The sequence below is a fragment of the Vombatus ursinus genome, unplaced genomic scaffold, assembly GCF_900497805.2.
Source record: "Vombatus ursinus unplaced genomic scaffold, bare-nosed wombat genome assembly UNPS02003292.1, whole genome shotgun sequence".
NCBI lineage: Eukaryota > Metazoa > Chordata > Mammalia > Diprotodontia > Vombatidae > Vombatus > Vombatus ursinus.
The window spans coordinates 6511994-6538147 of NW_020943070.1; the positions used below are offsets into that span (position 1 = coordinate 6511994).

General features: G+C 48.5%; 1 protein-coding gene across 2 annotated transcripts in view; it reads right to left on the reverse strand.

Annotated features, from left to right (window-relative positions):
- HMGXB4 (HMG-box containing 4) overlaps positions 1-24238 on the reverse strand; it is a 29096-nt gene extending 4858 nt beyond the window's left edge. The window contains exons 1-10 of one of the 2 annotated variants that reach the window (XM_027872585.1): positions 24146-24238; positions 22186-22282; positions 21381-21529; positions 21082-21160; positions 19320-20323; positions 9464-9545; positions 8340-8404; positions 4197-4305; positions 3832-4001; positions 548-670 (exon numbers count right to left, since the gene is read on the reverse strand). In XM_027872585.1, the coding sequence (XP_027728386.1) occupies positions 548-670; positions 3832-4001; positions 4197-4305; positions 8340-8404; positions 9464-9545; positions 19320-20323; positions 21082-21160; positions 21381-21529; positions 22186-22216 (1812 nt within the window). In that variant the 5' untranslated portion in view covers positions 22217-22282; positions 24146-24238. Of the gene's footprint in view, positions 1-547; positions 671-3831; positions 4002-4196; positions 4306-8339; positions 8405-9463; positions 9546-19319; positions 20324-20886; positions 21002-21081; positions 21161-21380; positions 21530-22185; positions 22283-24145 lie in introns of those variants that run through there. The other variant, XM_027872594.1, reaches the window with a different exon arrangement.
- Between the last annotated feature and the right edge of the window lie 1916 nt (positions 24239-26154).

Below are 26154 nucleotides of genomic sequence, written 5' to 3' on the forward strand. Positions count from 1 at the left end.
GGGGGGGTGCCGTCAGCACGGGGCTCAGGGAGAGATCAGATATGGGGAATCAGGGAGGGAATCAGGGAGGGGCCCAGAGTTTGAGGGTGAGGGTTCAGTGAGGGGCCAAGGGGAGGACCCAGAGCTGGGGGAGGGGGTCAGTGAGGGGCCCAGGGAGAGATCAGAGATGGGGAATCAGTTAAGGGGCCCAGGGGAAGGGCTATGAGTTGTAGAGCTGCTGAGATTTCCCTTTATCCCTGTTTGGGAGAGAAGGAGCCCTGGAAGAGGACAGGGAGGAGGGGGAAGGCCAGAATGGCCATATACCTCTGGGGCAGCTCAACTGTGTCTGTTCCTTTCTAAGCCTGTTCAAAGAACCCAGCTCTTACTGTTTCCCTCTAAGCGTGGCATCCCCTTCCCTCAGGTGGACAGTTTAGAGAGCATGCATGCGTGCACGTATGTGCGCGCGCACACACACACACACATACGAACACACACGCACACATACACGCACACACGGCAGGGACTCTCCCGGGTCTGGCACAGGATGCCCCACACGGGCACGACTCACCAGGACCTGCTTCGGGCAGCCATTCAGCTCTGGCAGTTGTGTGGTCAGGCAGGCCAGAGGGCCGAGAGCACAAATGATAGAATCAAGAAGAACCGAAAGACTTCCAGAAACGGCCACCATCCCCTGAAAAGAAGGGCCACAGACGTCAGTCGTTTCCTCATCGTTCGGCTGGTCTCCTCCTCAGGTGCTGTAGGTCCCAGGCTGTTCCGAGCACAGAAAGCGTAAGGTGTGGCGTGATGGATCCTCGGATGGTCTGTTGTCGTCTGTGGCCCTGTGGGTCCCACCTGTATCCTGCCCCATGGTCACTAGGGCCAGGAATCAATGCCTCGCATTCTGAGGGTGGTGCAGTGGAGAGAGCAGCGACGCGGGCATGAGAGCCTGGCTGCCAGGCCTGGTGCTGCCCTTCATGAGCTACGTGACCTTGGGCAGGTCCTGGCTCTCTCCAAGCCCGTTTCCTCGAGAGTAAAATGTGAGTAATACTTACATCGTTTGAGGTGTTGAAGATGTCGGGAGGATACGACGCCGGGCAAAGGCCTTTGGGATGTGCCTGTTCAGTGAGGTACGGGCACCGGCTGGCCCCTGCTCCCTCCACCTCCCACCTAGGTCAGGGTGACAAGGCCCCAGCCACATCACTAAGACGCAGAGTTGTTGCACCCAGACTGGAGGAGGCAAGGAGCAGCGGGCCTGCTTCTGTCACTGGGGACCATCTGGCTGGCCCTCTCTTGGTTTTAATTTTCTTATCTAGGAAACAGCAATCATTCTATAAAATGTGCAGGGGTATTCCAAGTTTATCCCGTGTGCCACTTACATGCCTGTTGGACGCTCCACGGAACAGACACTGTGGCCACAGAATGCTGCTATGTGAATGCCAACCATTCCTGCCCACCCTTCTGGGGCGTTAATGAGAGTGGTCTAGGTGGTGTAGGGATTCGGAGTCAGAAGGCCACGGTTTGAATCCTGCCCTAGACCCTTGCTAGCTGTGTGACCCTGGATAAGTAATTTCACCTCTGCCTCAGTTTCATCTGTGAAATGTGGATAATGATGGCACACACCTGCCAGGGTCATTGTGAGGGTTAAAGGAGATAATGTTAGTCAAGCACTATGTCAGCCTTCAAAGCACTCTGTAGGCTGGCCCTTCTCATCACCACCACCGTCCTCCTCCACGCAGCCTTGCCTCATTGCCTGGTTTTAGGACAATGGCCCGGACTGGGTTCAAGCCCCAACAAGGCCAGGTCCCTACCTGTGACTTTCCCCACATCATGGTGGGGGTCACTGCTGGCTCTTTCTACTGAGGTCAGCTGCTTCTCAGGGGACAGATTTTTTTCTTGGCATCAGGGCAGGCCCTGTCCCCATCTGGCCCATGCTCTGCCTGCTGTTTGCAGGGAGTGCTGGGCAAATGCTGAGGGGGACAGGCAGTACACCCTCCCCGGGCCAGAAGTCAACGTGTGCCCTGGACCCTGGGCCAGCTGGGGGTACGTGCCTATGCCTGAATTTGGTAGTGGGATGTAACACTCCTAATAACCTGCAGTGAGCCTCTAGAACCAAGGGAACAGAGATTTAATGGCATGCCAGCCATCGGAGTGGAGGGCACCGAGGGACCTCTAAGATCTTGGAGAGTGAAGCCCAACCAGGGCAGGGACTGTCCCACTGGCTTTACATGACACCGTTTTTACTTCTTTCCTAGGGGAGAGGACCGGCCACCTCACGCTGGGGCAACCTCACCAGAACATGTAAAGGTCACTGGCATCGGGCAGCCCCTGGAAAATCCAGGAAACAGACACCCGACTTTCCTGGGACTGAGGATAAAAGTTATCCAGCCCTCAAATCCTTCTGTCTTTCTAAGGCCCCAGGTCAACCACTGTATTCATCTGCTGGATAAAGTTCATAATGACTTCAACTGCCTCCCAGAAGTAGCTGTGTCTTCTATAAGCTTAGGAGGATTTCCTGGCTAAAGAATGACAATCATATTGAGAGAACTGATAAAATCGTTCAAGTCCTCTAAAGAAACCCATCAGAAGGCTCAAATGCAGAGTCAGTCAAGGAGGGAGATCTGGTGAGAAGTTGTAAGGAACAGTGAAGGCCCTCGCTCAGGACTGCATGAAGCAAATGTACAATTAGTTATATCACAGATACCTCCAATGATCGACTCTCCCAATTTAAGCCTTTTGAGAAGCACAGAATTTAGGAAATTAGGAATTAGGAAAATTCAGACTCTCTAAGATCAGATTATAACCTTTGGTAACTGAGGGGTCCGAGCCCCTAGGCTGTGAGCAATCACCCCAATATTGGCATTTGCTTTGACAAAGGCAGAAGAAAACTCACTGCAGGAAATTATGAGGATTTTAGAGCAAGTACCAGAAAGGCACAACCAACTGTCCTGGCCTTGACAAGCTTACCAAGTGGCAGCAACCCCACAGTAGCCCCCAGGGTTCACACCAGGAGCCCCGACCCCCTGACTCCCAGTGTGGTCCACGCTGCCCCTGCCTAACATGAGGGTGCTTCTTCTGGTTGCTTTGGTTTAAAACAAGCCAGCCTAGTGCAGGCTCCGTTAGCCAGGAAGCAGAGGCTAATCATTCCCAGAGTCCCCAGGACCGTCCTCTCACGTCCTGAGCCCATGCTTATCGAGCGCCCTCTCTGTGCCAGGCACCAGGGACACAAAAGGAGGAAGAGCAGGTCTGCCTTCACTGAACTTACAGTTTGGCAGAGGGTTAAGACAAGCATCTACATGATTCTAACCGAAGACAGAATATGAGGGTCCGAAGAAAGGTACAAACAAAATGCCATCACGCCCTGGAGGAGCACGGCTTCGTGGTGAGGGCAGTGCTATGGACAATGCCAGTAATGGTGGGAAGGAGACAGTCCCTGAGGAAGGAAAGTTCAGGGCGAGGCCACGGAGAGGAAGGCCTCCAACTCAGTGGGCAAAGACTGTGGGCAAGGAGAGGGTCTAATCAAAGCTGTGTTTTAAGAAGATGAATCTGGGGGCAGCTAGGCGGCGCAGTGGATAGAGCTCTGGCCTTGGAGTCAGGAGGACCTAAGGTCAAATCCAGCCTCAGACACCCTGGGCAAGTCACTTAACCTCGACTGCCTCAAAAAAGATGAATCTGGCAGGGAGGGTCTTCATGGAGAATTACGATAGGTCGTGGACACTGAGGAGGGGGATGTGGTCATCTGGAAGTCAAGGGTGACCTTTGAGGAACCACTTTCTCAAGTGGTAAAGCAGAGGCCGGGCTGGAGGGAAGGGGATGCGCCAAGAGAAGCTGGCTGAGGCCCGCCACCGTCCTCACCTCTGTTTCTTGCAGGCGGTGACCGATGAGGCTCAGCGATTCCCCTAGGAGTTGAAGGTGTGCAGCTACGTCGATGGGATCTGTCTCGGGGACCTTGGCTGGGGAGGAAGGTGACACTACCGTGCTGGAAGGGGACTTTTTATGAGGCGACATCACTCCAGCAGGAGAAGCTAAGGCCAAAGGAGGAAAACAGGGAGATGAGACTTGGCTACCCAACTGGGCACCACGGACAGGGACGGGCTTCCCCATCCCCCTTCCGAGGCCTTTCTAGCCCCCACTCTGGCCCCTGCACGTGGAGGAGGCTTTTCTGCACTCCACCTCCCACCCTAACCCGACCGCTCAGCGGAGGCCACCATCGCTCCCACCTTTGACTCTCACGGCCCCCTCGGAGCCGGCGGCCGCCTTCCTCTTCACCGTGGTGGCCTCGGCCTTATTCTGTTTGTGCTGGAGGTACTGGGCCTTCTGCTTCCAGACCTGCGCAGACAGCAAGGGTGGGTCAGTCACAGGCAGAGGGAACAAGAGGAAAGAGGCAAATTAAAGCTGGCCCACTGGACTCAGCCAGGAGGCCCAAGCTGGAGGCCCAGGGATGAGCCTCACACAGGGCTGACTACAGGAGGGAGACCCTGGGTGGTGGGGATCTTGTGAGACGGATTGTCAAAACGAAAGCCGGACTTTCAGCTCATCTGGGGGCTGTATTGTAAGTTCATCTTTTACAGAATTCGCAATGAAGAGGAGGGATGGTGGGGCCAGGGCCCGTGGCTAATCTACCCCGATGAACAGCGTCCTCCTCCCATGGGAGTTTTGGAGACAGTAGCTTCGGCAGCAAGGAACAGCTCCGGGCTCAGGCAGATTTAATCTCCAAATGCAGAATTAGTGTGTTCCTCGCTTTCACTGCTCCCCATAGCTAGAATCCCTCTCCCTTCTAAAATCTTATTTTCCTTCAAGGCCTGACCCTAACTTTGCTTTCTGGAGCTCTCATACAGCGCTTTCTGTCTCTCTGATTCCTCTACTGTCTTCTCCTCTGTGCTGTGGCTGTGGCAGAGGCTGTGAAGAGGGGGTGGGGGCTGAGAGTGAGGGGACCTGGGGCCAGCCTCGCTCTGACTGTGATCAGCAGGGTGGCCCTGGGCAAGCCGGGCACTTCCCTGGGCCTGGTTTCCTGATCTGTAAAGTAGAAACAATGATAATAATAATTTATTATCTACCTCACAGTGTTGGTTGTTGAAGGGGAAATGTCCTATAAATCTGAAAGCATCCTAGAAATATGAAATATGTTATTACTATTGCAAGTTCCATCCAGGCAGGGGCCTCCTTCAGTCCACGGTACTTTGAACACAGTGGCCAGTAATAAATGGCTGCTGAATGAATGCTTGATGGAAAAATGAATTAATATTTGCTCTCTGATCATTAGATGGTTCCTGACTCTGGAGAGAGGAGCCCTGGCTTAAACTTTCCACCCCTAACAAGTGCGCCAGGGGCCTCCCTGGGACTGCCTTCCCTTGATGAGGTTACTTGCTCATCTGCACAAATGGGTGATTCCCACTCTGCCCCGGCACGGCAGCCCACCACTATTTCAGGGTTAGGCAGGGGCTCCACAGCCACCCAGCTTGATGCAGATCTCGTCTGTGGTGACACACCTCTGCTCAGGGCCTGGACCGTGCACCGCCATCAGGGCTCTCTCAGACCATGCTCTCTGACCTCTAGACTCTCTCTCCCCAGAAGCTGAGCCTTTTAGGCCCAAAGACCCTTTAAAATAGGCAGTCCAGACACTAAGGAGTGTGAGACTGTGGCCCTGGGCCTGGATGAACTACACTCCAGGATACAGAGAGAACCTGCATGGGACCGTCTGGCTTCTGTCAGAGACGTCTGTTAAGTGTGTGGAGAACCGGAAGAAGGGAGAAGCCCTGAGGCAGATACTTTTTTTTTTTTAAAGGGAAAAGGATGGTGCCTTGAAACCAGAGGCTGTTGAGCTGGACTTTAGTTTGGGGCAGAATTCTAGCCGGTCTGACTCCTAGGGAAGGATTGTAAGCACTTAGCTGAGGTCTACAACAGGCTCTTGGCTAAGCCCTGGGAGGAGCCTGACCCTGTCCATTTCCCATGTGCTCACCTAAGGCCCTCCTCAACATGAGAGCCAGACCCTGCTTCAGTGGCCAGGATTTCAGCACCCACCCATGACTACCGCTGGGGAGAGAGCCGCCTACCTTCAGCAGCCACTCCCACTGCCTCTGTGGTAGCCCTAGGGCCTGCCCTCCAGTTACCTCCTCCCCAAGTAGTAAGAGAAGGAAGAAGTCACTAACAGCCGGCATGGTTTCAGGTCATGACACATTATTCTGATTTCCTTTGATGACAGGCTAATTGCTAGGCTGGCAGTCCAGTGCCACAGACACAGCGTTCCTGCAGTTTAGCCGGGTACTGAACAAAATCGCTCCATATATTCTTATGAATGAAACGTGGGCTAGATAGGAGCACAGTTAGCTGGATCTGGAGATTTGGAACTGATTTAATGACTAGACCTAAAGAGTTAATAGGCTGCTGAAGACCAGGAAAATGGGTGTCTGCTGTAGCACTGCAGGGATTCCCCTTGGCTCTGGGCTGGTCGCATTTTTATCAATGATTTTGAGAGAGGGATGGATGGGACGCTCACCCCATATGAAGATGACATAAAATGGGATGGGATAAGCAAAAGGTGGGAGGCCAAGGTCTTTAACCTGAGCTAAGTCACAAGCTCTACAAGCTTCAAAGTTCTCATCTGTCAAACAGGAACGATGTGTTTCCTTATGTCCCTCCTTGGGCTGTTGTGGGAAACCAACACAGAGCTGGATGACAGTGCCCATGAAAAAGAAATGGGGCCGTTGGTGGACAGCAAGACCAGCCCAAGTCCACAGTGCATGTGACCCAAACAATAGCACAAGGGACTGTTCTGAGGAGGCTGCTCTGGGGTGGGCTGTGGTACGGTCCAGAATGAACCCCTGGTCAGGGTCTGGGATGAGGTGGGGGCTGGAGAGCACAGCACAGGAAGATCTTCTGGGAGCAACTGGGGATGGAGAAAGGAGGCTGCGGGAGGATAAGGGGCTGCCCTGAAGGAGGATCGGACATGCTCTGGGTGGCCCTAGGGACAGAATGGGAAGCAGGGGATAGAGGCAGCAAAGAGGCAAACTGAGGCTTGACATATGGAGAAATGCCTTAACAACAGCATGGCCCCAAAGTGTACTGGGCCCCCATCACAGTGACCACTGCAGTGGTGATGCAGTGGGGCTTTCTGTCCAGGTGGTGTTGGCCTTGGGGTCTGCACGATGGGGGACATTCCCCTTCTCAGAGGCTCAGTTTCTTTATCTTTACTATGGGAATAACAATCTGCAGGCTGCTTCCCTCGCGGGGCTGCTGTAAGAAAAGTGCTCTGCAGCCTAAACGGCATGGGGTCTTTGCGCTGTCCTGCCCCAGACTGGGGGTCCCTTCCAGTCCTGCTCTTGCCATGCTGCTCGTCCCGAGGCTCGGTCGAGTCACTCCTTGGGTCATAGAGCGTGGGGTGAACCCGACTCGAGGGGAGGACGCAGGGAAAGGCAGACTGCAGAGGACAGCCTCGGCTGCTTCCTCACGCTAGCCCTAAATGCGCTGCCTTTTCAACCAGTCTCAGTGCAGTGAGGGCGCGTGGCTACCCATCACAATGACTGTGCTCTCCAAGGAATCAAGGTTGTGGTTGCCCAAAGGAGTGGGCACAGGCAAGACGTGGTCATCGACATGGATGCCCAGAACAGGAGGGGCTGAGGGAGCACCAATGGGCAGAACCCTGTTCAGGGTCAGAGGAAGGCCCCCACTGCCTTGGGCTCATCCTCGAGGGGGGATTGATGGAAGGATGTAGGTCAGAAGCAGGCAGGCTGAGAAGGTGCAGTGAGGCCACGAGCTCCCCCGCTGGAGACAGGACTGCCATCTCCAAGACCAAGACCCAGTGCAGCTAACGGCCTCACACCCGAGGGCTCTAAGGTGGGGGCTTGTTGCCACAAGGTTCTGGCCACAAGTCTGCCGAGGCGTGGAAAGCTATGAGCTTTCTTAGTGGAGAGAAGACCCAGACCAAGTTATCCAAAACGCTTTTGAGAGGCAGCATGGCAGTGTATAGCATAGGGCATTGGACCTGGAGGTGGGAGGCCCTGGGTTCAAATCCAACCTCAGACTTACTGGCTGTGGGCCCTAGGCAACTCATGTCATGCCCCCAGTCATCCTTCTCTTCCTATAAAATGAGGAGGCTGGATTCAAAGACCTCCAGCTCAAGGGGGCCACGAAATGACTTAGCTCTGGTAGGAAGAGTATCGCTCCTCCAGTGGCTCACCAGGGCTTGACGGCCACGCCAAGGGATGGCGTGTTCCGGCTGGCTCGCACTCGGCCTCTGTGCCCACCACCACCACCCCGCATCTGCGAGCCGAGGCTAGAAGGGGCTCACAGCCCCCTGAGGAAGCCAGGGTTTTTAGGAGTATTCCAACCACATCAAGCTGCTAAACGATCACTCGGACACTTACCAGTTTGTCTTTTTCTGGCAGCTGTTTCCATACTTCAGCCAATTTCTTGCTTAGTTCCCCAAAATCTGGCAAAAAAGAAAAAAAAAAAAGAAAAAAGGTAACTACCCAATATGGGTAAACAACTCCTTTAAAAAAGGAAAAAAAAAATACATGACAAAAGTATGTATAAGCAGACTTGAAATGCCACTTGTCTGTCTCTGGATGAAATGCACGGGCCGCCAGCCCGGCTCAGAGAGAATCTCACACCAAATCCCTGAGGAGCCTGGCTCCCCAAAGTTCTCTCTCTTTACCACATCAAACAAACCCATAATAACAGGACTTTTCAACTGATGCTTTCACACAAAGAAGGAATCTCTTAGGCCGTTCTCTATGGGCAAGTGCCTGAGAGAACAGAACCAAAGAAGTTTCTCTCCATCATCCTGTCTCAAAACCAATCACCCCCCTAAGCACATCTGAGCTTGTACTAGAGCACCTCCCATCTCCTAAGGAACTTTCCCATCAGCACCTCACATGATCCTCACAACCACCTGCGAGGCAGGCAGGCAGGCAGCTTTCAGATGAGGGAGCTGAGGGTCAGAGAGCTTTGGTGGGCTCCCCCAAGCTCACCGAGGCCAGTGGTGGAGCCAGGGCTGGAACCCAGGGCTCCTGACTTCTCCTGGAGGGCTTTTACCACTATGCCAGCTGCCTAGAAGGGACAGAGAAAATGACTCTCTATGGCAGTGGCTTGCACTTTGACCCCTACAGCTAGGTCACGCGGACACAGGCAAGCACGAGGACGTGATACCAGTCATGTAACAAACAGCTCCAGACCAGGTCCTCCTAAGTACGAAAAGTCTGCAGCAGCCTCCTGGAGAGCAAAGACCAATACTTATACACGCTCCCACATAAACGTTGATATCCTTTGGGCACTTCTATGCTGGACTACCCTCTACTTATAAAATAGGAATTTAACATTTCAGATGCTAATCTGGCCTACTTAAGTAACATTAGAACTAAAGAAGGAAACTGATTTGGCGTTCTTCCCATTGCTACACCCCTTGGCATCCCTACAGGGTGTGAGGAGGTGGTCTGTGCCAGGGAGACTCGTTGGGAGGCCCAGGGTCAAAGGGGAGGTGTGTCCTTACCTATTCCTGGGTGCTCTGCCACGATGGTGACCCGGTACTCCTTACAGAACACCTGGTAGGCAGACATGTTCTTCTTCTTTGGCTAGCCCCAGAGAGAAAAGAGAACAGGACGAGACATAATTAGGACGCCGACTTAGAAACCTGGGACCCAAGGGGACAAAAGAGAAAGGATTTTTGTGCTTTTCCATCAAGGGAAAGGATTCTAAATGAGGGTTTTCACTGAGAGCCCAGAAGTCAATGTTATATAATAGGTTATAATCTCCTTGAAATTATGGATCATGTATCATTTGCACCCCCCTCCCAACACCTAGTCCAATACTTGGCCACATAGGACACAATTAATGTTTGCTGAGTGAATGAAGGAATCCCTTTGGACCGTAAGCTCCTTGAGGGCAGGGACTGACTTGTATCCCAAGTGTTTAGCACAGTGCACATAGCACTAGCACATAATAGGCACTTAATAAATGCTTACTAACTAAAATGAGGTAGATTTAGGACTGAAAACACAAAAGACACAAAACCTGCTAACTTTTCTCAAAAGCACAGTTATTACATGTTCGTCATACCTCAGAGAGGGATCTGTTAAAGGTACCAGGTTCATGATTTCATCAAATGGCAGGGGATGGGGGGTATGTGTCAGATTATTTTATCTACAACATTGCTTCGTCTCTGACATTTTATGCATTGAAACATACTGTACATTTTAAAATAGTGGGTCCCCCCCAGATTAAACTGTGCAGCTACATTAGGAAACTAAATGATGATTTAGTTGTCCTTGTGAAGTAAAAATGAACCACCTCCAATTCAACAAGCATCATGCTGGGCACACGGACAAGCTCCGCCACCAAAATCTGAAGGCACCAAAATCTGAAGGCACCGCCATTGCTTCATTTAAACAAAATGAGAAGATTCTGCATTCTGGGTCTTTTTCGTGATTAACAAATGCTACTTTAACTGAACAATCACCACCACAATAGCTAGCATTTACATAGCACTTTAAAGTTTGCAAAGTGCTTTATAAACATTTTCTCACTGGATCTTCACAACAACTGTGGGAGGTAGCTGCTATCTCCATTTGACATAAGAGGAAACTGAGGCAGATGGGGATAAGTGACTTGCCCAGGGTCATACCATTAGTAAGCATATGAGTTGAATTTTAATTCAGGTAAATTGAATGTATTTTCCTCTATGTAAATATACTAAACTTCGAATACTGAATTTGGTATTTGCCTTCTTGTTTATTCATGAATTGGGGAAAAATCCCCCAAACACATAGGTCTGCATTCCTGCTTTCTCAATTCACTTAAATTGACTGACTTCTCACTCTTGAAAGAATCACACATCTGAACAAGACTTTAGTAGGAGGTCAGCTAATCCAACCGTCTCATTTTATGTATTAGGACACTGAAGCCCAGAAGGTGAAGGGCCGTCCTCCAGGGAGTAGAGAGGTGATTCCAATCTGAAGTCAGGGCTCTCTCTGTTCAGGAGGCCATCTTATGCTATCAATCATTACTTCAATCTCACCTTTGTCCTTCCTACTCCAGAATGATGCTGACTCCCATTCCAATATTCTTTCCACCACACCTCAAAGGAAGAAAACACTCTTTTCTCCACTGGTAGAAAAAGCTTCCGAATGTTAGAAAAGAGACTGTCATTTCACTAGTCTCTGGTGATTTGAGGTACTTAAGGAACTTCTATCAGTTAAGTGGTTTAGCTTTCTGTAAAAATTAGTAAATGCTGGGGCAGCTAGGTGGTACAGTGGATAGAGCACTGGCCCTGGAGTCAGGAGGACCTGAGTTCAAATCTGGCCTCAGATACATAACACTCACTAGCTGTGTGACTCTGAGCAAGTCACTTAACCTCAATTGCCTCACATTAAAAAAAAAATTAGTAAATGGGTGTTGTGTCACCACAAAATGATGGACTGATTTAAAAAAAAAAAACAACAAAACCAAACCACCAGCACGTCTGCATCTGCTTGAATGCTGCGTTTCAGAGCAGTCCCCTGGCAAGATCATGAAGGTACCCATTCCCATGATGGTACTATTGCTCATAAGGTGATGTAACCCACCTTTGGGAACTGCCTTCAGAGAATGAGAATCCCAAGATGTGACGGATGCCCTCTTTTCTACAGACTCTAAGAAAAGGTCATTTCCCAGGCTGATCATCTCCTTCGTACACCAGGTTTGGCACCTATGACCCTCGTTCTTTCCCCAAAATCCACCGACTTTGTCAGATTTGATCTTGTTTTTACTAGTATTTTTTGTTTCTAGATCACATTCTTTTCAGAAAAGATCCCTTCTTCCTCCCCATCCCGGGAACTATCCCTTGTAACAAAGCCAATCTATTTTCAGAAGGTGAAAATTCAAAAGAAATGATCTACCATAGCACATAAAAGACTGGTATAGATCCGATTACAAAGAAATACAAAGCAACTTGAATAGCTGGAGGAACAGTCGCTGTTTTTGGCTTGGCCATGCCAATGGAATAGAAATGTAAAGTGATAATATGACCAAAGTTAGTTTAAACATTTAATTTTACACCAATAAAATTATCAAAGGTTCATAGAACCTGTTAAAACAACAAAATTTATTTGGAAAAAGTAAAAGATCTAGAATATCAAGGGAAATGCTGAAAAGAGGTAGGGATAAAGAAGGAATAGCATTTCCAGACCTCAAACTATATCATGAAGCAGCAGTCAACATAACCATCTGGTATTGGTTGAAAAACAGAGGTAGATCAACAGATTAGACAAGGGGGAATCAGAAACAATGGAGCTACCTGGTGTTCAATGGAACAAAAGCTGTACATTACTTGGGCAATATCTCCCTCTGATACAAAGTGCTGGGAAAGTGGGAGAGGTGCAGCCTGGCAGCAATAAGGCTTAGATCAGCACCTTCCACCACACTCCCCAATACATTCTAAATGGAAATGTGACCCTAATATTGAAGATCATACCGTAAGAAAAATGAGAAGAGCAATAGTCTACAGACTTCTCACAGATCCGGGCAGGAGACGGATTCTTAACAAAATAAGGGATGGAGGCAATTACACAGACAACATTAATACACCGAGGCTAAGAAGAAAAGTGGGTGGATGGGAAAAAAATTTTATATCAAATTTCTCTGATAAGGGTTTGGAATGCAAGATGTATAAACAACGAACAAAGACAGATACACACACAAACATATATATACATATGTATATTTGTTCATGTCACTGACAATACTTTTTCAGTGGTTTATGTTTTAACCCGGGTATCAAGAATTAAGAATAATGGCAAGAAAAAAAGCCTATCACATCTCTATATACAGTTTTTATGAAAAGGCTATTGAAAATTGTCTTAGACGCTGTATACTGTAAATAGAAATCTTAATCCCTACTCCATTACTCTGAGCTTTTACCTAAATTAAAACTTAAGTCTAAAAATTACCAATAATATCTTAACATAAAAATTAATCTAAATAAAATCCAATTATTAAAAAAAAACCTTAATTTTGTATCTCCTGGCTGGAATGCCTGAACCTAATCTTCACATGGCAAGCAGCCAGGAGTCCCTCACCACTTTTTCTAAAAAGACTCCTTCCAATTTTTCTTCTGAGAGTATAATCCAGAATGAGACACACTGTTGCCAAGAATCACCTTTGAAACATCTCTTGAATACAAAGTGGAAGTTATTCTCAACACCAGGCTGGAAGAAGCTGGGAGGGGCACAATTTGTATGAAACTCAAAGCACTTTGGCAGGGAAGAAAGAGTGAGAAAAGAATGAAAAGAGGAAAAACACTGGAGACAAGGGAAAGCAATTTCCAAGCTCATTAAATAATGAACTTGTTAACACTGGCAGCAAATCTGGCCCAGGTCCAGGGGATTGTCAGATGCGTGGCCCTGACCCTGACACAAGAGGTCCCTTTGGTTTCCCTTCCTGGCGATGCGCTCACCTGCCTGTTCTGGGGTTGAGGCACCCAGCACCTGTAATGTCTCTAGTGACTGACCCCCCAGATGGCAAATCCTGAGTCTGGTTTGTGGAGACAGTTCCAAAGATGTGGGTGGACCAACAGCTAGAACCATCGAAGTTTCTTTCTGTGACACAGTGGAGAACTCAGGCTTTGGAGTGGGAGGACCTGGGTTCAGATCCTGCCTCTCTCACTACCTTAACCTCCTTGGGGCCCAGTTTGGTCATCTGTAAAGGGGGTTGGCTAAGATGACCTCTGCGGTCCTCCCAGCCCCAGATCTATGACCCTATGAGGCCTTCCAGACACGTGATAACACGACAACAGTAAAAATCTGGATGCCTCCCCAAGGACGGCCAAGATCTGGGGAGTGAAGGGCTAATTGTTATAAACAACAGAATGGCCAACAGTTCAAACTTCTTTGGAAGGAAATCACTTAACAAGGCTACATCCTCCTGTCTTTTCACTCTCTCCTCTCCTGCCTCCTTTCTTCCTTCTGCTGTCTTCTGTGGGTGTGAGTCCCACGCCCCTGGACCTGATCTCCTTCTTGCCTGCCCAAGGACCGCTCTGGGCCCATCCTCACCAGAAGCATCCTCATGAGGAGTCCAGCACCGCTGGACTGTGCTGCTGCCAGGCAGAGCCCAACTCCCACACCCCCAGTTCTGCTGTCTCTGGCTGAGGTTCTCCCTCCTCCCCTACCCTCAGTAACCATTTTTGAGTGCCGCTGTCTGAGTGCCTGTCTCCAGCAGCCTCAGCCCCCTTGGGCTGCTCAGAGGGCACCTCCAAAGGGTTAACATTCTTGGGGACATCTTCTGGCTCTTCTCACCTCTCATCTCCCACATCTAATCAGCCTCAGTCACAGGCCCTGCTCCTGTCTGCCCCAGTTCGGGCCCTCGTGTCTCCTGAACAGCATTGTCCACGACATACAAGACACAGCTGTTAATCTTCTTTATCCACAGGCATGATGAGGCCCCACTCTGGCTCCAAACCCTTCAATAACACCTTAGTATTTACTGAATAAAGCTCCGATATATTAATGATAACCTGGGACGTCGGGCCTTCCAGCACTGCCTCGTGCTTCCACAGCCGCATTTCGTGAGGTATCAGGGTGCCAGCTGTATGAATGTACGTGTGCCATGATTTCCTGCCCACGCCACTCCTGATGTCCTCATCTCACAGAGTTTTGGCCTCTCTAAGTCAGAAGGAAGCTCTGCCATCCTTGACGACGACTCCTTCTGTGGAGACAGGACACTACGGGCTCACGAGGTGAGCTGTCTTGCTTCTGGGGGCACGGCGAGTTCTTGGCAGAGACAGACGACACCTCCTTCCAGGCAGTGTTCTCTCATTCTCCCCCTCTCTGCACTCTCCCCCTTGGACATCCCATATGTGGCTGTAGAGAGACTTCTCTTCCAGAGTGACCATATTCCATTCTGAATCAATCATTTGGTTCTGTGTCCCCCTAGCAGATAATAAGCTCCATGAGGGTAAAGACCATGTCCTGTTTATCTCTATACCTTCCCCAGCACATAGCACAATGCCCTGTATACAGTAGTACCCTAATGTGTGTTTATAGAATTAGGCTGAACTGATCAGAGTACGGAGCTTCCTTACTTAGAATATGCTGATAAATAAATTACTTTGAAGGGACATAGGACAGCAGGTATTTAATGAATGTTTGTGGAATTAAAAAAAAAAACCAACCCCAAAAAACAAACATAGCAAATGTGATCCTTTTCAAGCATCTCCAATGCTTCCAGGCCCACACAATGCTTTACTTGACAGAAAGGAATACAGTAGCAGCCACAGTAGGTGCTGAACTTTAAACCACTTCTCAAAAGGCATCCTGAGATTCTGAAGTCACCATCACCTGAGGCAGTACTGTCTTCAGGAAGGACTAGCCTGTGGGGAAAAGGCACCTAGAACCCATTTCTATCTCTGTCATGGATATACCACGGCCTTTTGTGACCATACTGCCTCATGCCTCAGTTTCACCAGTGAATGGATAATATAATGCTATCTCAAGTCTAGTTACCCCTGGTAACCAGTTTGAATGCCAAACTGACACTTGCCTAAAAGAATATTTTATGGAGAACTCACACAGGGCAAGTGTTCACATGGTAGTCAGAGGAAGCGATCCGAGGACGCTCTCAAGGTCTCTCTTAAGAACTTTGGAATTAACTGTGTGACATGGCAGACACTGGTACAGGGCCGCCCAGCATGGCGGGCCCTCATCAGAGAAGGTGCCGTGCTCTATGAGGAAAACAGAATTGAAGTAGCTCAAAAGAAACGTGAGATGCGCCAATTTGGAGGACCCACCCACGCGTTCACATGACCTATGTGTGCCCGACCTGTGGTAGAGCATTCTGGGCTCGCGTGGGCCTGATCAGCCACAGTTAGACATACGCATGGTACCTTGACTCTGGCATAGCGATATCATTTTGGTCCTCTTTGAGAACGAAGGACAACAACCCATCAGTTACCTCCAGAGGCAGAGAATGCTGACGTTGTTCCCGAAATGTCTTAAAGTCACATACGTAATTTTGAGAGGTGAATGTTAAGCTGCTGTCTAGAGCTTACGGCTGTTAATGATTGATTAAAATGATTTTACCCTGTTCCTTAAGTGAGGACATCCTGCCTGCTCCATTTCCTATCAAAGACAAACAAATTCACTCCCCAAACTTTTCACTTCTGCTGATGACTATCTGGGAAATAATCGTGAGCTGTTTTTGGACAATTTTTCTATTCTCCACAATGTTTCCTGCTGTGCTATTTGTTCACAGGAGGTCTGGGTCAGCCCAGTCGAGGGGCTGGAGCCAGCATAAACTGTCCAAATATACCTTTCACAAGGAACTTCATCATTCTGCATTTTAACTCCTGACTGTTATCTGCCTCCACGCATCTTTGCTTCTTTTCCCCTTAATGAACCTGGTTCTTCCCTCTCAGACTCACTCTGCTCCAAAAACTACAGTACCTTTTTACCCTCTCCCCAGACCCTCCACCTCTGTCTCTGGCCTTCTCCCAACCCTGTCGTACACTGTTTCTCATCTCTATTCTCTCCCGCAATCTCCTGTTTCCTCCTTCATGGAGTGGTAGGGGGCATTCTTCTGAGCCCTTTTCCTTTCACCTACACCTTCTCCTCCACACCTATCCTCTGTGACCTAACCAAAACTGGACTCTTTCCTGAAGACACGACGCCCCGTAACATTCTCACTGTCTCCTTATTCGCTAACGCTCCTTTCAGGACATGAAACTGTTACTCTTCCTCTGTGTCTCTGCCAACGGCGAGTATCAGCTTCTCCCGATTACGGTGGGTGGGTCAGCCTCTTCACCTACTTCTGACCCCCGAGAGAAGTCAAGCCCTTGGCTCACCTCCTTCTTCCCCTCCACTGCAATGTCTTTCACTACACTTCATCCTCCAAGGTAAAGATCCTCCTGTTTCAAGGTCATGGACCTCACTGAATCCCATGACCTCCACCTCCACTGCAGCTACCCCACGGAGGCTGTGCTTTGGATTTCATCACTGAGTTCTCCACCTCTGTGAACTCCAGAGGAGTATGGCTCATCACAGCCCATAGTCTGCCTGCTTTCTGACTTTGTTTCCCTCACAAGAAGCATACAAGTCTCTAAATGCTGTCCCTCTCCCAGTACAGATCTTGGTGCCACATTCCGGGAAGAACAGCGAGTGACAAGAAGTAGGTCATCGAGAGGAGAGTGACCGGGATGGTGAGGAGAGGACAAGCCATGCTTTATGATACTGGCTGAAAGACCTGGGGATGCTTGGCCTAGAAAAGAAGATTTCATGGAGACACGGTAGCTATGTTCAGGTTTTTAAAAGGCTGCCTCGTTAAAGAGGGGTTGGCTATTCTGCCTGGCACCACAAAAGTTGAGGAAGGAGCCCCGAGATTAGAGTCAGAAAGACTGGGTTCATGTGCCATAACCTATTTGAGGCTAACCTCACTCCCTCCTCTGTGAAAAGGGAATAAAACCTGTGCCCGGCCCACCCAAGAGTGCTGCTGGAAAACCTCCAGACACTCGACAGACGAAGATGAGATTGGAATTACCAAGTCACTGGGAGTCGCGTTTCAGCTTGGTATGAAGAAAACTTCCTAACACGGGGAGATGCTCTAAGAAGGAGGGAGCTGCCGTGGGAGGTCCTACCATCCCTAACACTCTTCAAGCAGAGTTGGCTGACCATCTGTCAGAGGTCTGACCGAAGAGATCTATGCTTGGGGAGGGCTCAGACGTGGTGATCTTTGACGTTCCCTCCAATTCTAGGATCTCATTCCCCAAGTTCCTCAGTCCCTTTCTAACTAGCCACATTTGGTCAAAACTAGGAAGGGGGGCAAGACTAGGCACTTTAACTCCATGATCTCCAACACCTCTTGCCCCACTAACTCTCCTCGCCACCAACTTGTTTATCCACGTTGTCTGTTTCCTCTATTTCGAGCTTGGCCCTAGGCCTGGCCAAAGAGCAGGCGCTGCATAAATTCTTGCTGATGTCAGTCAGTCCTGGAGAGAAAAGCCCAAAACCGTGCTGACAGCCCCTCTCTACTCCGATCCGTTTCCTCGCCGTATCTTCTCCTCTCCCTTAGTGCTTCGAGTGCTAAGCCCCTCCCTCTCACTCGGAAGTCTAGTTTCTCCCACCTCCTCAATGACGTCCCCCTCTTCAGAGTATCTTCAGCCTGCCTCCACTGGCTCCTCACCTGCCCATAGACTCCCTTTACCTTGACCTGCCCTCCACCCCCTTTCCTGAACAAGGGCCCGCTCCTGCAGCCATTCGCTCAGCAGCACTTTGCACTGTGGCTTCCACCCTGGCCACTCTAAGGAAACTGCTCTGCCCAAAGTCACTGGCAGCCTCCCAGTGGCCAAATCCAGGGCCTTTCTTCAGTCCTCGTCATCCTCCATTTGCCTGGAGCACAAGACCCTGGTTATTCCTTCCTCGCTGGTCCCACACTGTCCACGCTTGCTCATTCCTTCTCTCTCTTCTCTGTCTTCCCAAGATTCTGTCCCTTGTCCTCTTCTCCTGTCTCAGAGATTCCACTCACTGATGAGGTCTCCATCTGCCACCGCCGTCTCTTCTCCTGGGCTCCAGACCTAGTTCCAACGGCCCAGCAGATGGTCCTACATCAATGTCTCACTGGCCCCTCAAGATGGTCTCTCTCCATCTCTGCTCATACCATCCTACCCTCTCCCTAACATATGCTTTTCAGATTGGTTAGGACTGTTTCTTTGTGGGAGAAGCAGCTTTGTTGTTTAAAAGGTAACCTTTACAAAGAAGAAAACGACTTTGTGCTACTTAAATATGGAGGTGAATGGAATTTCTCTGACATATTGGCTGCTTTCCTGTAAAGAAGCCATTAAGGTTCCCCTGTCGTTTTGCCTTTAGCTTTTTCTACTGGACCACCCCCACCCCCCCTTCTGCAGACTGACACAGAAATGAAACTTGTGATTATATGATCATAGACTACAGAAGAGTCACTTGGCAGAAATCTCATTCAGTTTGAAGATCAAAGCCTGGTGATTTTGCATTTCAAACAATGAACGGAAAGGAAAAACAAGATAACCCCCAATCCCGCCTCAGAACATTACCTTGTTGGAATCTCCAGGAAAGACACAAATGAGTTTCATTAAGGTGACCGGTTATTACTCTAGCAATTCTGGCCAATGTTTCCACTTGATTTCTAAAAGCTGTCCCTGTTTAGATCCTGCTCTCCTGTTACCCACACCACTGCGTTACAGAAACCATCCTTGGCACTCGCCCCTGCCAGCCCAGCAGCTCTGTGGGTATGTGGTGGAAGAGTGCGTGAGTACAGACACAGTGAGTAATTGAGGAAACTCCTCTAGGCCTGGTCACCTCAGGCCAGATGCCCTGGGCTACCTTCCCCCAAGCTGGCCAATTCTTTACCTTTTCTGCTTTTTCTGCCTTCTCTTTCTCCTTCTCTTCTTTCTTCTTCTTCTTCTCGCTGTGTCCATCAGGATGGAAGACTGGTGGTGGTGGTGCAGGTGCAGCTCCTGGGAAAGGTGTGCTGGTTGGGGGCTGGGGCCCGGGCCCGGGCCCGGGGCTCGCACCTGGGGCTTCTCCCGCGGCTGTGGTCCCAGTGGAAAGTGCAGGGCTCTTCTTGGACTTGGAGTGTCGCTTCTCCTTGTGTCTTTCTTTGTCCTTCTTCTTCTTGCTCTTCTTTGATTTCTTCTTCTTCTTGATTTCCCGGTAAGAGTCGTCAATCACCAGCTCACCGGCCTCCAGCTCGGCCCCCGAGGATGAGCCCGACTCCAGGGCAGGCTCGAGGTTGGAGAGCTCATAGTCAGTGCCGTGTGGTTCTGAAAAGATGGACGCGTCAGAACCGAAGCCTTCGGGGCCAGGAGAGGGGTGCTGGTCTGAGGCCGGCTTGTGCTTCTTCCTGGCTGTTTTCAGGAAACTCTGCAGCTCGTGCCCAAGGAGGAAAGCGCCCTGCTCATCTCGAGCTGATTTCTTGGAGGACTTTTTTGTTGTCCCTTGTGGAGGAGGGTTCTGGAAAGGCTCCTCATCACCTGTCCTGCCTTCCTTCTCCTTGGGTGAGAGAATAAGTTTCATTTTTAAGCCATCTGGCTCTCGCAGGGTCAAGGTCTCCGTATTAACATAAAGTGGCTTCATTTTTTTGGCCTTGTGGAAGCCACCGTCCTCAAGGGAGAGCTCCCCGCTGCTGCCGCTGCTCCCCTTTTTCCTGGGGTGCTGATCCTTTTTGCTTTCTGAGTAGCTTGAGGAACTAAAGGAAGAAAATGAGGATTTCTCCCCAGTCTTTCTGGGGGGCTTGGAGCCTGGTGCAAGGGGGGATGTGATGGCCTTCAGCAGGTCCATGGCTGTGTCGGAGGGTGGGGGACTTGGCACCACCTTCTTCTTTTTCTTCTGTGACGACTCCAAAGGCGAAAGATCTGAAAATCATCAAAAGTAAGGCAGTTTCAGAATGATGGAAGGCAACGTCTAATGTGCTCCCCATTCTCACCAGACACCCCACCAGCGGGAGGAAGAAAGAGGCCAACAGGAAGGGGAGAGGGGTGAGCCTCCAAATCGTACGCAGCACTCAGAAGTGAATGCCCACGCACATCCTGGCTTGGTGTGACCGCTTGCCTCTGGACCTGGGAGGCAGCGGGCCACTCAGGAGTCTTCGCAGGCAACCAAACAGAGCACACCCCAGAGGATGGAACAGAGCTGTGGGATTAAGGTAGGTTATAATTTAGAATTCAGAGTATCATCTGGCTTTGTGTCCAGGCCAAACCCACTGGGGAAAAGGGTTAGTCTCTTCAGCTGTGCTTATTACATGGCCAACAAAAACTGGTCTTAGTCAAGAGTGGCTATGCAGTTATGCTCCAGAAGAGGGAGAGGTGACCCACAGGTGCAGGCCAGAGGGCATGAAAACCACATGTGGCAAAAGGGGTGCTAGAGAGGAATGGGCAAAAGACAAGTGGATGGTGGGGAGGGAGAGGGAACCTGGTACCTGGTGTATCACAAATGAAGACTGTTCTTCTATGCTGAATCCTCCACAATCCCAGCCCTCCACCTCTCTCCTCCTTCACACTGGTTTATCGGCAATCAGAACAAGAACCACTGTCCTGTTAAATAGGCCACTGAGTCAGCAACATCTGGACCCCTTTCCCTTGCCCCGACTCCTGAGGTGCCCTCCTGTCCTCACCTCCATAGCAGGACTCGCCGGAGGAATGCTTCCTCCTCCTCTTGTGCGCGTCCGTGCCCAGGGAGAAGAGATCTCTCTCCTAGAACCAAGGGAGAGGAACAGGCATTGACGGCTGTTCAAGGAGGCAAGTCAAGAACCCTTCAGAAACCATGCTCTGCTCCCTGTCAATTCATGACTTTAGAAACAAATAAACAAAACAAAAAAGGAAAAAATAAAACACCATGGGAGACAAGTTCTCTCTTTGTTAGCTGTGAAACAGAGGACACGACCGCCCCTCTTCTGAAAGAGCAGTTGCTTACCTTCAACCTCTTCTTGGAGGACTTCCTGACCTGAGCAGCAATCTCTTCCTCTTCTCTTAAAAGATCCTTGTAAGAACGTTTCTTCTCTCGTTGGCTCCGGCCAGCCGCCAGTCCTATGTCCTCCAAACTCTGGTCACCATCAAAGCAATCTGAAAGCCACATGACCATTTGAGGAAAGAGAACATGGAAGTTTGATCAATTTTTCAACCGCCCCCCCCCCCCCCGCCCCCAACAAGGCTGCAGTCCCTCTGCTCCGTAATAATAATGGTTGATAATTCCACCAGAGGAAAGGGCCTGGGTCCAAGGAGAGGAGAGTATTTCTCCATCCCCCCAGAAGGAATACTACAGCCAACACCGGAGGTAGCACAAACCCCTAACGCCCACCCTCAGGTGGGGTCTCCTGTTCTCAGTTCTCGATCGGGCAGTGGTAAAGAGCACTGCAGGGGCAGGCCTGGAAGAATGAAGCTTAGGGCGCTCTGCTTCTGTGTGGGAGGCCAGACTGTGGTTCCTATCCCCAATCTCTTGCTCCATGGAGCTGGCAAGGTCCAAGAGTGCTGCAGGAGCTCAGCCCAGGAAAACAGAAGCTAACATTCCGTGCTCTCACGCTGGCCCCCCCGTCTTGCTTTTTCATCTCCACGGACCCAGCCAGGGAATGCTGCAGAGACTGGGCTTCCTAAGGACAGTGCTCAGGACCATCCTAGCAGAGAGCAGGCTGTGATTCTCAGTCCTGGCCTCTCACTCCATGGCCTATAGGCACTGAAGAGGGCAACCCCTCTGGAACGCTTCTCAGATTAAGGACTCATACCTTCTTTCTTCCTGGAGTCATCATAAGCCATGGCCGTCCTGCAGGACTTGAGAATGTGGCGCCGTTTCCAGACTCCTTCCCGGCTACAGGACCAGGCCTGAGAAACAAAGAACGAAAACCTTCCTGTGAGGGGAATCACTGTGGAGGCCAACAAAGCTTCCAGATGGAAATGAGTAGTCATCCACTGAAGGAAAGGGCAGCGAGAAACAAAGGGGCATCTTGTCCTCTCCTCACGCTACCTGTACATCTAGAGGGGTTCGGATTGCAGAAGGTACACCAGACCTAATCACGTGGCTTGATTCATAATATGGAGTTGTGCTTCTTGAAAGTAAAATTCCTATGCCAAAAAAGACCTATCAAGAGCGCCTGATACAACTGAGCGGGGTGAAAAGACCTAAAACAATGGGTTAGGTTCATTTCTGGCCACAGGCCCCAAAGATCCGGGAGGCTGTCGGACAAACGGCTCACACTGTGCATACTAAAGAGTGTAAGATCTTACAATGGTTGAAATGGTGACGGGAGGATCTACTGTATTGCAATTTCAATAGACAGGTGGATATCACTGCAGCGATGTTACATAGCTCTTTAGAACAGAATTTGTATAAAAGGATTTTGTCAGGCCAAGAAATTTATCAAAATAGTTGAAAAAGTGACTGACTCATGCTAAATGGCTCAATGGTATCTTTCAGCACTAGTCGAATGATTTTTGACTGGATTGTTTCAGCAAAAAGGGAGGAAGGTTGTTATTTTCTTGAATGGAGATGAATTTGAATCAGCAAAAAGCTGTTAAGATGGTCATGTATTACTAGCATTCATAGTAACTTGAAGCTTTATAAATACTTTAGAATTAAATGAAAAAGATCTACTAGGATTCAAGTTCACTAAGTTTTTTTTTTTTTAAATATCAAAGATGGCCCTGTTAATTTGTTAAGTACAGAAAAAACTCAAGTCTATCAAATATCCCAAGAGACATGACACATTACAAGAAAGCAACACACATATCATTGCAGGGGATTCCAAGCACTCTAGATACTCAGTATATTTACACTATATACTAGTCTATAAACTAGGTATATTTGAAATTTTCTCATGAAACCAGTAAATAACTTAGATCCTTACCCTGGCTTAGCAGTTATTTAAAATGTGAAGATTTAGACATTTTAAGGCAGCTTTACTAGGGAGTACTTATCAAGATGATGTTATAACGTTGAGGTTTACTAGATTAAAAAGAGGGGAATTAAAATTCTATATAACTGCTATATATGTGTGTATACACACACAGAGTCCTTTTTTTTAATCACTAGATTTAAATAAGATGCTGTGATGTGGAGAACACTTTATCAACAAACAAAAATGAAAAAAGATCTCTGCTCTCTCACAAAGTAGGAAGTGGAAATGACGAACAGACTTGTTGGAAGCCAGAGAAGTCAGACAGACTGACCCTACAGGGATTACTGGCCTCACCTTCTCATTTTTGGGAAAGAAGGTGAACTACTACTTTGGAGAAAGGAGGTGGGGCGGGCCATATGCAATGTTTCCTATATCCCTGAAGCTAGTATTGGATACCGCAGCTCTAAATCAGGCCCTGATCTCTTCACCTTTCCACCTAGCTAGTGATGGCGCCAATGGAATAATGAAAGGTCCTTCCTCTTTATTCCTCAAAAAAATTTAAAGCTATTTTATTAACTCCATATGTCACAAGATGATGAACTTGTCAGAAATACCTAATTTTCCTCTGACAAAGGTTTCCACTGCCAAAAAACACAGCAACTTGAGAACTAGGGGATAGTAAGACCCCAAGAGTCAATTCTGTTCAACTAAGTAAAACTGAAGAAAGCGAGGAGGGAAACAATCATGAAATATTCAACGGCACTGAATGTAGTCACTGACGTGTAAAGAAGAAAAAAGTCTCCTCTTTTAAATTTTAAAAGCTGGGACAAAGATAGAGCCTGGAAATTACCTTCAAAACCTCATTTGTACGTCAAAAGGCCAGATAACAGGTTCCATAGTGGGAACAGGAATATTCAGGAAAAGCCTAAGAAAGAACAGGGTGGAAATAATTTATGTGGCCTATAAAAAAGCATTTCTTAAAACTGCCAGTAGATTTAAAAAATTTCTTGGGATGAAAAACAGATCAACAAGGAGCTACTCATGTCAGGAGAGGTAAAAACATTACTTTGTACACTGTTACTAGGAATCCCACTGCTACATGTTTTTTTTTTTTTTAACAACATGCAGATGTAATCTAATAAATTAGAAAAAGATGCTGAGATGACCAACATCTCTTTAAATAAGAAAGTAGGGCCTGAATTTGGAAATCTGCAATGAGACGCACACTGGACTGTTTTAGCCGTAATGTTGAGAAATTAATTTTTACCATCTTTAAAAACAACATATTAATCCAGTATGCAGCTGTTAGCTTTGTTTGCTGATTGCCAGAAAGAAAAGATGGTACTGGGGGGATAAAGTCTTAGAGATCAGTGTTAAAGAAAGGTAGAGACTAGTTAATCTATGATCAGTTGATATCATGAGTTCCCTAACAGGACTTGGATTTTCTGATAAATGGAGGGAATTAAACTCAGGGGGAAGATCTTGAGGATTACAAATTCAGGAAAAATGTTCAAAAGATTAGTTTTGTCTTTCCTATCAGAAAACAGGGGGCTTAATTAGACTAATGGTTGGTGAGCCTATAAAATGGCAAAAACACATCTGGGAATTCCTTAAACTTGGAGATGAAGATCAAACTTCTTTGGGCTAAGAAAATACAACTGACCCTCAAGACAGGAGAGAAGGTGAGACTGTAGAGGGGCAAAAAGCACTTTAAGCCCTTAAAAAGACACTTCTGAAAAATGTTTAGGAAGTTCTATGGATCCTCCGGCATTTTTATACAAGATGTGCAAAGGGGGTCATTTGAGATGCTATACTTTAAATAAAAAACCTAGACTTACGATGCTAAAAGTTTCTAAATTTGATTTAAAAATAATTTAAGTCCCAGCTAACATTAAAAGCTTTTTCTTCTTGGGGTTTTAACTGATTATGGCAAAAGAACAAAGTCAAATCTATCAATTGGACATTTTAAGGGAGATCCAGGAAGTGCTGAGAATCAAGATGCTGTCTCCAAACTGCCTCCTTTTCTTCCCAAGCTCATCTTTTGGAGCCTGTGCATGTTGGCCGACACGGCTACAGACGCTTCCTCCAGCACATCCAGAGTCTCTGTGAGCTCCAAAGTGCACCTCTCCGATGACTTCCAGGGGCATCTTCTCACTTCTGTCCCAGGTTCTTCTCATCCTTGCACAGAATTCCAGCCTTCAGCCAGGCCTCACTGCTTTCCCTCGGGATCTCTGCAGCACTCCCAGCCCTTACCAGCTCTGCAAGCTTCTGAACTACAGACAAGTTGGGATAGGGACAGATGTCTTTGTACCCAGAAGAGGCACAGCTAGTACCAACAACTCATTAGTAAGGGAAATGAGAATTTATGGCAATAGTTTGTTTAAAAACATTGCCAAAAAACCTCCACCAATACAAATTTTGCCTAATAAACAGGCTTTGTTTTATACTCAGGTAAGTTTCATTTCTCGAGTTGTAAAGAGAATGTGAAATCAGCTGAGACTAGCTTGGCCAACAGAGGGTAGGAAGACGAATCCTTCCTCTTAGAGTATACGATACCATGCAATACGGTATTATATTCTGTGAGAGGAAATTAAAACATGATTTCTGTCCTGCAAATAGGTAACCCCACGAGTGAAGCATGTTCAAAGTACACTGTAGAAGAAAATGCCCACAAAATCTATTATTTATGCAAATACTTGAGGTACCATTGTACCCCCCACCAAACCAGGTGCCTGGTGGCCACCTCTGCAGCATTGTCAGACTAGCAAAGGTTGAGGACAAGGGAATGGAGAGAGCGCTTCCATTCTTCTCTCTATGTATCACCGCACACACAGCACAGCAGCCTTGGAAGGGATCTCA